The 12,278-nt window shown below is 39.4% G+C and overlaps 1 protein-coding gene across 1 annotated transcript in view; it reads left to right on the plus strand.

The window, feature by feature from the left end:
• Positions 1–678: 678 nt before the first annotated feature.
• The window catches only part of ERCC6L2 (ERCC excision repair 6 like 2), a gene marked incomplete at both ends in the record, with an annotated part of 58,016 nt that continues 46,416 nt past the window's right edge, over positions 679–12,278 (plus strand). Inside the window, 5 exons of the mRNA XM_082013093.1 lie at positions 679–697; positions 4,143–4,567; positions 7,640–7,759; positions 9,107–9,300; positions 11,725–11,886. Coding sequence (XP_081869219.1) covers positions 679–697; positions 4,143–4,567; positions 7,640–7,759; positions 9,107–9,300; positions 11,725–11,886 — 920 coding nt within the window. The remainder of the gene's footprint in view (positions 698–4,142; positions 4,568–7,639; positions 7,760–9,106; positions 9,301–11,724; positions 11,887–12,278) is intronic.

Here is a 12,278-nt window from a genome sequence, read left to right on the forward strand (position 1 = left end):
CCGCGCACCAAAGCGGGACAACCCCCGCCCCCACGCCTTGCGCACGCCACTTGCCTGCCGCCAGGCCCCACGCCCACACCCACACCCCTCCCCACCCGGCACTCGCGACAACCACCAGCAAACCTCGCGATACTTCCCGATCCACCCACTTCACCGCCGGCTCCTTTAAGAACGAAGTCCCGCCGCGCCGCTCTTCTCGCGATAGCCCCCCCCGCGCGGCCTGTACCCGGCGGTGGCCGAGCTCTGCCGCGGCGGGGGTGGGGGTAGGGCGAGAAGCGCGAGGGCGAGGGGGTCGCTCGGCCCCCACCCTAGGCATGGTTCCTGCCAGCACCCTACTGGAGGCGCTGGCGTGGGGGGGGGGGGGCGCCCAGCCGTTATCGGGCCGGCAGTGAGGCAGAGATGGGGGTGCAAGTTTCCTTCCCTGACACGCTGTGAGGTGCCCGCCGGGTGACTGACTGCTCGGCCGCCCCTGGGTCTCCTCAGCCCCGTCCCCGCTGTGCCTCACCCGGGGGAGTGTGTGGTCTCCAGCGAAGGGGTGTGGGCGCTGGAGCGGCCCGTGCCCCCCTCCTGTGGCGGTAGGCCCCCAGAGCGGCGGGCCCGGCTGGCTACTGGTCGCCACCTGCCCCTGGGTGCCTCCGCCCGCGGGGTCTGCTGGGCTTTGCACGGCCAAAAGTTAAAATGTGTGATGATGTCCCAGGTAAGCATCTTCCGTGTGACTTTTCCCGAGCGATGTTCAGGCGCTTGTTGCTTACTCGTGTTGGCCCAGGTGGAAACTAAGAGCCGGCGTGGAAGTTGGGAGGTGCTTGGTAATTCACGGTGGGAGCTCGCTGGCAGTGGCCTGTGCGCCCGCCGCCGTCACAGAAGTGAAGTGTGGTGGCCTATATATTCTACAGATATTCAGTGAGAAAACTCCATTTAAATCGGTTCTGTTTTTCAGAAACACTTAAGTTTGTTTCTTGGGACTAGTGGAAAGTCTTGTGGTTAAGGGAACTCAAAACACCACCTCTGGAAAGAAAACATCTTAGGGTTTTTTAGCATCTTTTATTCAACATCTCTGTAGTTAGGCTTTGCAATTTAAGAGGAGCAATGCTTTTACTATATTGTATCTTGAATTTTGCTTTTGCAGTCATTTATTTGCATTAAAAAACCTTTGCACTCTTAAGTGGTCAAACCTCAATAGTGAGAAAGCATTCATGGTACTTTGTTTTTGGTTTTTTTTAGAGGAGTAGATGTTGAAATGAGCTAGTGTGTGACAGTAGGCCATTAGCAGCATGATTTAGTACAGTCCGTGTATATATATAAGGGCACATTTTCTTCAACTGTGATAAAAGGGGTAACTGTAGGCAGGCATCTTAAATACCAGCTTGCTTTATTGATGGCAAGTGTATTGTGCCCATGCTAGGAAGCTATACCAGGTAATTGCCATGATTTTTAATGATAGTACTCTAACATAAATTATAGTTCTGGCTCAAAACCCAAGAAATTAGTGGATCCGGCTAGTTAAAGTAGCAATTTTTGCTTTGGCTTGTACAGCATTATTTTCTGGGGCTTTGTAGCAATGGTGTACTTAATACCATTGCTTTGCTGTTCTTCCCCTTTTTTTCTGTTCTGTTCCTTGTTTCTCACTAGGTTTGCAGTTTGGTAACGCTGAAACTGTTGTCCAGTGTGATTTATTCCACTTTGCACCTGGAACCCTAATTCTGACAAGTCATATGTAACCCATTAAACTCAAGTGAGTGCTCAGTTAAAACAAAAGGCGCCGTCATCTTAAATCATAGTTTTAACTTGAGAGTCTTTAAACTCATGTCACATGTCACTTCAGGTATTACTGTAAAAGAAAGTAATTACGGAAGTACTCTTTCTTATTATAAACTTCATTTTGCATATTAACAGTGTGCTGTATTTAACTGGTTTCATTTTTTCAGTCTTGTTTCTTGGTTTTGAGAAGTTGCTCAAAGATTTAGATGCTACTGGGAGAAGTTCATGTGCACGTGTTTTTGCACGGATTTGAGCATGTGTGAGAGGCAGTAGAAATGCCTTAAACTTTAAGAGATGAGTTATGTATGATTTGTGAATATACTGTCTGTACTTCGCCCTTTGCCTCAGAACGACACATTTGATCTTCAGGTCTTGGAGGAGGTCAGTGGGAATGGCTGAAGGTATGGAGCAGCTTATGTACAGGTCACACACAGGGTGTGGGGTTGAATTTATCAAGGATGATGGGGGGTGTTGTGAGAGAGATCTGCAGAACGATGAGTCTAATGTGTTTTGTGATCTTGTTAGTATAAGAACTAATGGGCTATCAGTTTACGTTGTGAGATCCAAGTTCATAGCACGCAAAAGCTTGTCAGGTACTAGAGAGCAGACCTGTGAAATCCATAGTCAGAAGACACTGAATGCAAGAAATCTGCATGTCTTGAAGGTGCGTGTCTTGAAGGCGCAGTGGGGCTACTTGAAAGAGAGAGATCCACTGGGGTCTGCTAAATAGACAAACCACACCTGGATGAGGAAATCTCGGTAGCTAAAATAATACTTTAAGGACAAAGAATTTTAGAAGAGAGATATTCTGTATACTTGTGCCATTTTTTTCTCACCTGAATATCAACTTACGGCCACTGCTGGTTGCAAAATAGTGAGCTACGTGGATGTTTTTGTTTTGGTTTAGAGTATATAATTTATTTTTTAAAATGACATATGTTTATCACTGATCTAACTGTCATGTTGTGGAGAATAATTCTGTGAGTATGCAGTTCCAGGACCTCAGGGGAGGAGAACTTATCTTCTTAATGATTTTTTTGCACCGACGCATGAAAGTGGGGGAAGGTGGCGTTTCATGCCTTCAGGACTTCTTCTTTTCTTTTCCTTACCTCTGGAAAGTAACTGGGTTGATGCGCCCAGAAAGGTGTATTACCACTGATCATAGTTAGGAAGTACGAATACTTGCTCTGATGCAAGATTTTCTCTCTCTTGCTCTTTCCCATAAAAAACTTAGGTGTCTCTCACTGCTGCTGGTAATGACTTTGTCAGAAGTAGCTGGACTTACACCAACAAATAGATAAGAAACAAAGTTCTGAGACTAATCAGATATGTGCCTCGTTTTGTGTTGGGTCGGCTTAGCAGGGGAAGGTTGGAAATTGTTTCCACAAACACAAAAGGCCAATGCTTCCTTACTTCAGATTTGGAAAACTTTGTGTGCAACTGTTATTTACTAGGTATTTCTCTTCTTACTATGAAGGGTGAAGGCCTTGTTTTTTCTGATATAGATATATTTTCTTGGGTTTTTCTTTGTCAGTATGATGTGGATTCTTTGGACTCTGATACTCTGTTCTTATCTTTCTCTTTCTCTGTTAGCAGCATACATACCATTCAAAAGATAATCTTTGTGCATGAAAGGTAAATCTGAGATCCGTGAAAATGAAGCAGTTCAGTCACCTCTGTTATTAATATTTGATATGCTGTATTATGGCTGTAATGAGACCACATAGAGGAACAGATTTTAACAGTTCCAGACTGGACAGCTATGTAAACAGTTTACTGAGTAATTAGCTACTTTGATGAACAACATAGGCAAATGAGGTGCTACTAAGTGTTCTTTAAGTAGAGTTCTGTTGTTTCTAAACATTAGGGGTTTTTTACCTGACCTAGACTTGGTTAGGAGGAAGGTAATGTTTTCCTATGCGATTGCATTTGTTAAACAATTTATTGACACTGTATTACTAGATTCAGGTAGATCAGAAGTGTATGTAATATAGAAGACCTTTTTGACCAGTTCACAAGGTCTGCTAATTGGACACTAAACCTGCAGGCATCAGCATATTGGTGTTCGCCTCCATGAAGTCACCATGGAACAACTTAGTGTATCAGAATATGGCTTTTACATGAGATTTTTCCCTATAGACTTTCAGATATTTATAAAATAGCAGCACTTCAGCAAATTATAATTTAATATCTAGCTCAGGATTTGGTTCTAAACAGTGATCAGTATCCTAATTCTAGTGTTACCTTCAGTAAAATCTTTTATGTTAAGTTGTATGCATTTTGTCAAATAAGTTTATATCTTATTTCATTCTGTCACACTAATAAAACATACTTTGTACATTTGGCCAGTTTATCACTGTGTGTTTGTTTGGGTTTTTTTATAGGTAATTGGCATATTGGGGAGAAATGCCTTGCCCCTTGTCTTGAAAATGGGAAACTTCATGAAGGAACAATATCCTCTATTGAAAAGGACAAGAATGGAAATTCATTTGCTGTTGTATCGTTCTTGGAGTCTGAAGAAAGGAAAATACTAATAACTGAACTTTGTAGAATTGAAGCCAGTAGAGGACCCTGGAAGAGCTTAATATTTGATGATGGTGATCTGGAAAAGCCTTCTTTTCCTGACCGGAATCGTCTGTCTCCTGCAGTTGCTTTTAAATTATCTGACAATGGCGATTTTATCCCATATACAATTAACAGATATCTGCGTGATTATCAAAGGGAAGGAGCCCAATTTCTGTATGGACACTATGCTAATAAAAGGGGGTGTATTCTTGGAGATGATATGGGTCTTGGAAAGACGGTACAGGTATTATTTTTGATTGTTACACTGAGAGAATAGATAAAGTTTTTGGCAGTGTGTTTTCTGTGAGATGTAAATCTTTTTTAAAAATAATTTATTTAAGAAAAGACACCGCAGTGGAGCTTAACCTTTCTTTTCTCTTGTGGAGTCGGAGGAGGCAGGATGCAACCGTCCAGGACCGCACTTAGAGCCAGGAGCCATTGCTGTATTTAAGATTCACTTCTGACAGACCACAAAACTGGGATGTGGCCCCTTTTAGTGTAAGCACAGGCAGTTGTGGTAGTTAAAATGTTAGTATTTATTTTATGTGGAATATACTTTGAGGATTGCACTTGTGCATCATGAAAGTAACTTGCACTGGAGTATGCTAAAACTACTTACAGCTGTTACCTGACTGTAGCACTTTAAGTCTCTTTTTCCTTTTTCCCATGGAAACCAATAGCTTTTCCTGTGAACGAGAAGGAGCAGACACATTTACTCCTATCTCTGGAAAAAAGTGCTTAGGAGTTCCGTGTTATTTTTATCACTCTTTCAGAAATACAGCTTGGGTTGATGAAAGGACAGAGTATAGCTGGATTTTTCCATTATGCTTTGAATCAATGTGGCGCAAATGATTTATTTATTTTGCTAAAATTAGGGTTTTTCTATGTTTGAAAATTCTCTTTCATCTGTTTTTAAGTGAGCAGCTTGAATCTTATGATGGCTAGTCTTTGTCCCCCTTTCTTTTCTCCCTCCATGTGTCAAATGCAAGCGCATTCCTTCACTGACAAATTCTGCCTGTAGCATCTGTTGCCCTTCTATTTAGGAGAATGTTGACAGACACCCATCAATGCAAAGAAGTATTCTTGTGTGGCAGACTTGACAAGAGGACAGTGTAACCTAAATTGGCAAAACTTCTCTGGATAGAGCATTTAGAGGTGCATCATGTTTTTTTGTAGCTGCTGCTGATCTGTTAACAGATGTTTATTGAAAGTAAACCATATCCATCTACCTTCTGTTTTACCTAAGCTTGGCCATGTTTCTTGTCCATGGCAGTTTAAGAACTTGGTAGTAATGGAAGTTTGTTTCTGCTCAGCTGCAAATACCTGTTTTCATATAGTAAGAAGCATCTACATAAGGTAGCAGTTAACTGGGGGGAGGTGGTGGTGGAAATTGAGTTGTGTTGCTCCCGTGTTTTGTATTTTTTGAATCTTGAAACTGGTTCTGTGATGACCTGGTCATTTTATAACAGTGACAGTGTGTTCTTGTATGGAATTCACATCTAATCGTTATTTCTTTTAATCACAGTGTCAGATTTGCAGAAGAAGGGTGGAAGTTTCAAACAATATCTTGTGTATTTTTTATAAAACACAGTAGTTATGTTTTTCAAGTTCAATATGGGAAAAGACAGTTCAGTGGAAATGAAGTAAAAGAGGATTTCCCTTGTTTAGAAAAGATTAGTATGTATGAAAGAAGATATATTAGTTAAACTTCATTAAGTAACTGATCTTACAGAAAATTTATCTTATGTTTGTCAGTTGGCTGAACCTTACTGTTTCTGAATTATAATTTGATTTATGAGAGAAAGGCTTTTCTAGAAAACTTTTGCATCTTAATATTCTTTGTACTTCTGAACTGATTTTTTCTTAAATGGCCTAACTATATGGCTTGTTCATTTCAAGCTGAAGTTGAGGTGGAGGTGAGTAGAATAATGTTGTTTCTGAACATGCTTGCAGTAAGTTAAAGTTTCCTATTAAGGCCTTTAAGTTGCTTCTTGCTTCATCTGGAAGAGCCAAAAGTTTCTCAGCAGAGTTGCCCTCTTACATCCTTTCACTATTGTTACAAATTTGTGATGCATAATTCTTCCAAAAGTGGAGGATCTGGAAGACACATGGAGATGTTATGTTCAGTTGAATTTTATTCTGAGTCTTGAAAGGGTTAAAAAAAGAAAATTAAAATCAAACACGCAAACTTGCAGTTCCTCATAGTCTCAGTTTATATGAAATATTATGTATAAAAATGTTTGCTTTTCTTCTACACATCTCTTTCCCACCCTGTGGCCCCATATGTAATGGGTTTCCTCTCTCCTGCTCATCTACCTTTACTCTTTTCAGGTATTTTTCCTGCATTTGCTGCAATCTGGCTGGTTCTTCTCCCCCACATCTTTAGAGGGAGAAAGCTCTTGAAATTTCCTCTTTTTTTGGAAATGAACAGATGGCAGCTTTACCTCTGCCCTGCTTTGAACAGCTGTGTAGCAGCTGCAAAAGGAGGCAGCTGAAGCTGCCACCTCAGAGTAAATGGGGCCTGCTGAATTTTCAAAAGAAGGGTACCTCTCTGATGCATCTGTTTCTTGCTGCTGCTTGGATACCAAGTGGGTTTCATGGATTTGAATGTTCTGGCCAGATATCTCTGTACCTTCTTCCTGTTTTGGATTACCATGGGATCAGCTTGGAATAGCCTGTGCTGGCATGTTTGTCCCCGGTGTGGTGTATTACATTAAGTGTCTTCTCATAATCAAAGGGAAATCACCTTAACTGGTTTGAGGCAGATGAGAGAATATAGGCCCAAACACAACAGAAAGAACTGGTTTTGAAGTTAGCAGCAGGAATTGGAAGGAGTGGAACATAATGAAAATGAAATATAAGTAAAAATCTGACCTCTAAGTTAATCCTCTTCCTTTCGCAGAAGTTGGGAGTGTAGTTAGCAAGTATCTTTTCTTTCTGTTTTCTCGTCCAAGAGTCAAGCGTCCTTCTGAAAATGGAGTAAAACTGCAAGGCATGCCTAATCTCTAGTTTTTGCTGTCTCTTTCATAATCTCCTGTATTTTTGGGACTTCCCCACTTAGAGGGTGAAAGACTAAAATAGACCAATTAATTGCTTTTATCATGAATTCAGGATTCTCCAAGGGAAGGGGTTCCCATTTTAAAACAGATTAATGAAAAAACAAAATGCCAAAACAAATTAAAAAAAAAAATTCCCCCAAATCCCCTTTCTAAATACCAGCCAAGATTTTGTCTTAAATGTTTATTTTCAGTGGAACTAATTCACTTTCTGATTGCATTTTTGTACATAGTCACTGAGAGTTGTTTTCTTTCTCCAGGTCATTTCGTTTTTGGCTGCAGTATTGCACAAAAAGGGAACACGTGAAGATATTGAAAATAATATGCCAGAATTTTTACTAAGGACAATGAAAAAAGAATCAAGGTGTAACCCCAAGAAGGTACAGCTTTTAGTGATACAAGCTGAAGGATTTTGGTAAAAGGCAATACTTGGATTTTTTGTTTATTTGCTTTAGAAGTTTATAATCTGCATAGGTAGATTAAGGGTTCATGGCCTTCCTAGTAGTGTTAGGGAAGCCTTCAGTTTTCCAAACTGTCATAGTGCATTATCTAGCTGTTATTGTCTAATATGTTAATACTATTGATCTGTACTAACACAAAAAATTTGGAAATACCTGGATGAGATTTGTGACTAGAGTACTTTGAAAAGCCCATGCCAGTGAGTAGAAGACTATAGTTCTGTGTGATTGTGATTCTAAAGTACAAAAAGCATGTGTGTGTATATTAACATGATATTTAAATAATTAAGACAAACGCATATGCTTGGAAAATTTATTGCTAATATTTATGTGACCTCACATTTTCTTGAATGAATGTCGTAATGTTGGAACTAAGGCTGACTGGTAATCTAGGTACTCAAATACAGCAAATAGAGACGTGAAAATTCTGTGTGAACGAGATAAATCTGAAGGTCATTTTAATTTTACTCATCACAGGACCCGTGCTGTTCCTGTTTTCCATTGCTATTTTTATTTGATTGGAATAGTTAACTGGGACAATGCTTCTGAGGAATGTTTCTGACTGGGAATAAAAGAAGAATAATTTCATTTTGAGGGCAGTTAAGTATTGTAACAGGTCACAGAGAGAGGTTGTGGGCTGCCCCATCCTTGAAGGTTTTGAATACCTTTAGGGAAGGTCCTAAATGTCTGAATTCAGTGTTGCCTCTGCTTTGACCAGAAGATTAGACTAGAAACTTCCTGAGATCCCTTCCCATCTCATTGATTTTATTATTCTAAGATATTAAATGGTACAAGCTGTCTTAATTTTTTAAACTCTTCTCAGGTCTTTCTGTTTTGAATTTGTGTATTGACTAGGCTTGTGGATTGAAAAAAGCTGCTTACCTTCTTCATCCTTTTGTTTTCTCCATCTGTAATCTGTAAAATATTTTATGATGCACACATACAGATGCTATAACAAAGCAAAGTGATAGTATCTCATGCCTTATTGCAGTTGTTGGAGTATAATTTGAGTAAGTAGCACTGCTTTGGTATCTTTTGCAGTATTACAGTATTTTTCTTCTGTACTATTCACATAATCTGAGTAAACTTGTTACTTTTGAATTTATATTGACTCTTCAGATATTTTCTATGCTATGCTTTGAATTGACAAAAATGAAACAATTCAAACTATAAAGCAGTAAAATAAATCTCAGTATTTTGACTTTCCTTATTGAGAAAGTGCTATGTTGTAGTTTTTCCAGTAATACTATAACAGCTATTTATTTTCAGATTTTCCTCATAGTGGCCCCTCTTTCAGTGCTGTACAACTGGAAGGATGAGTTAGACACATGGGGGTACTTTAAGGTGTCTGTCTTACATGGCAGTAAAAAGGATGAAGACTTGAGTCGCATCAAGCAAGGGAAATGTGAAGTTGCCCTTACGACATACGAGATACTTCGCCTGTATTTGGATGAATTTAACAGGTAATACCTTTGAAATATTTTTCTATGCACAGAATTTTAACTAAGTTTGTATTTTTCTTTGCAAATAATTACTCTTTCTGTATAATGTATTTACTGTTAAATCAAATGACTCATTGTGTTGAAGAAGAGAATCCCATTTAACTATTTTTATCTCCCAAGCATCCCACCACTATCTTTGTGGTGGGATGCTTGGGAGAAGTTTAAATTGTTTTCATAAAGCTAATTTTTGCTGTTAATCTGTTCATGAAGTGTTCTCTAAAAGATGCAAGAATTGCTTGCCTGAAAACTGGTGGTAGCTGAAACATACAGGATAATAGGGGTAATGGTTTTAAACCATTAACCGATAGGACAAAGGGTGAGGGTTTTAAATTAAAAGAGGGTAGATTTAGACTAGATATCAGGAAGAAATTTTTCCCAATGAGGGTGGTGAAACACTGGCACAGGTTGCTCAGAGAGGTGGCAGATGCCCCATCCTTGGAAACATTCCAGGTTAGGCTGGATGGGACTCTGAGCAACCTGATCTAGGTGAAGATGTCCCTGCTCATTTCAGAGGGTTAGACTAGATGACCTTTAAATGTCCATTCCAACCCAAAGATTCAATCATTCTTTGATGATATGCAGGAGACATTTCTATCTTTCACTACAGTGTAATGGGAAAAAAAATCTGTAATTTTTAGCAAATGTTCAAAAGGTATTTTCGTTGTTATCTGTGGTTTTCACCAGCTTGATGAAATTCTTGAGTCCTAAAAAGTTTGTGATACAGGATGTCTATATGTATCTCTGTGTGTAGTTTTAAATACCTGATGGACTTACCAGAATCAAGGACTTTCTGACAGCAGATTGTATTTGAAATACTACTTTATTTGTTCCATAGCTGTCAATATTTTCAAACTAGGTGTGTTGCCTTTTCTTTGGCTGTGTTCAGGAGTACTTAGCAGCCAGTAGCAGCCTGCCCTTAGCAGCTGGTGTTGTCAGTAGCTCTGTGGATCTTGTTGGTTTTGTGTTGGGAAAGGTCCAGGCCCAGTGAGTGTCCTAGTGTTCCAGACAGCCATCACCAAAACAATGGGATCTTCAGCTCTGTCTGTGTTCAGGTCTAAAAAAGAAGTGCAGATAGGAGAGGACTAAAGGAATTGTGTTACTAGTACTCTGATTCTTGCTGTTGTCTTTCTGAGGAGCTCTTCAGGCTCGGTCATTGGATAGACAGTGGTCAGGAAACAGGTACATGTGCAGAGCCGATCTGATGTGTGACTGACTGCTTGCAAATACATTACTTAGTGTATGTATTTACAAGACTTGTTTCTGCAGAGCATTGACTGCATGGGCCTGTGATCTTGACACAGGAAGAAGCTATGTGTCTTCCTTAGCTAGAATGATGGATTGGACTCAAAACCTGCTCTTAAATAATTATCACTAATAAGAATACATAGACTCAGTTACGTGTGTAAATCAGCATAATGAGAGATTGAGTTGAAGGAGCTAGCATATGATCATCTATTAGGCTCCTTTCAGAAACTTGAATTTTTAGCAGATTTTAGGAATGTAAGGAACTTGGATGTGAATTAATGTCTTTAGCAGGCATCAAAAAAGCCACAAGATCAGCCTTCAGATTAGTGAGCTAAATACAGCCTGCTCAGGAGAGAGGCTTCCTTCCAAACATGCCTGTTTCACCTTTTTGCTGCTTGCAGTATCATCAAAGTGGATGTGTTCGGTTTTTTTTTACAGAAATACTCATTCATATATAAAGCGATCTCATAAAGTTAATAAATCTTTTCCCAGCAACGTGCTGACTTAAATTAGTATTAGTAGTGTGGTCATTCTACCTCCAAGTTTTATGCTTGAATGGGCTGCAAAGTATCTTTTGGTCCCTACTTCTAGATATATTCCTCCTAGTTACAAAACCACAAAATAATACATATTGGTATCATATAGATATTAAAGAAGTTGAGTGATACTTTCATGTAGGAAACCATGCAGTTTGAGATGCTTTTAGTCTACTTCCAGTTACACTGGGTAAGTTTGTTGGAAAAATGAGGCACACGTGTGCTAAACATGCTTCAATAGTTTAGCTTCAGAGATTTTTTTTTTTCCTAAATCTTACTTATGAGGGACGTTAGTGCTGGAGAGATGTGCTGGATTGATTGCTCCAGAGATTGAAAGCTGCTTTCTTCACAGAAAAGATTTGATGCATTTACAAGTATTTAATTTATTTGACTATATAATTTAGCTATTATGGCAACTGAATTTACTAAACAAACAGAATATAAGGAAACTGAGTAGCATAACACAATGTAAAACAGGAAAACCAAAAAGTAATCGTGTCATAATAATCACTGCTATGTGTGTGGCTGACTTCACTTTGTATGTATATGTGGGATGACGGGATCAGTAGTTTTAATTAATACAATATTTCTTGTTGATCTGCAGTGTAGAGTGGTCTGCTGTGATAGTGGATGAAGCACACAGAATCAAGAATCCAAAAGCTCAAATAACTCAAACTATGAAGTCATTAAAATGCAGTGTTCGCATAGGTCTTACTGGAACCATTCTTCAAAACAACATGAAGGAACTGTGGTGTGTTATGGACTGGTAAATAAAGTATCTGTGTTTATCATTTAAACACCTCTATATGTTAACCATGCAGTGGTGCTGGGATAGGGCTGGATGATTTGGACCCCTCTGTGTCAAAAAACCCCAGCAACAAACCACAACCCTCCCCGCTAAAAACCCTATGTTTTCTGAGAATGTGTGTTTTTCCATAGATATATTGGAGGTAAGCTCCTGGCAGATACATCTACAGTATGTATTGTGCAGTTACTAAATAAATTTGGAGCTCCTCTAATCATCTGGCTTCTCTGGGGAATTTGGGAAGCAAGTTACATTTTTTTTCTTTTCCCCTATGTTTACCTTTCTTTTTTAAGGACACTTTTTTCGTCTTTGTCTCTCCTCCACACAGTAGATTGTCATTACACAGTTTTGAA

Source organism: Phaethon aethereus, assembly GCF_964289735.1.
Source record: "Phaethon aethereus genome assembly, chromosome: Z".
Classification (NCBI taxonomy): Eukaryota; Metazoa; Chordata; class Aves; order Phaethontiformes; family Phaethontidae; genus Phaethon; species Phaethon aethereus.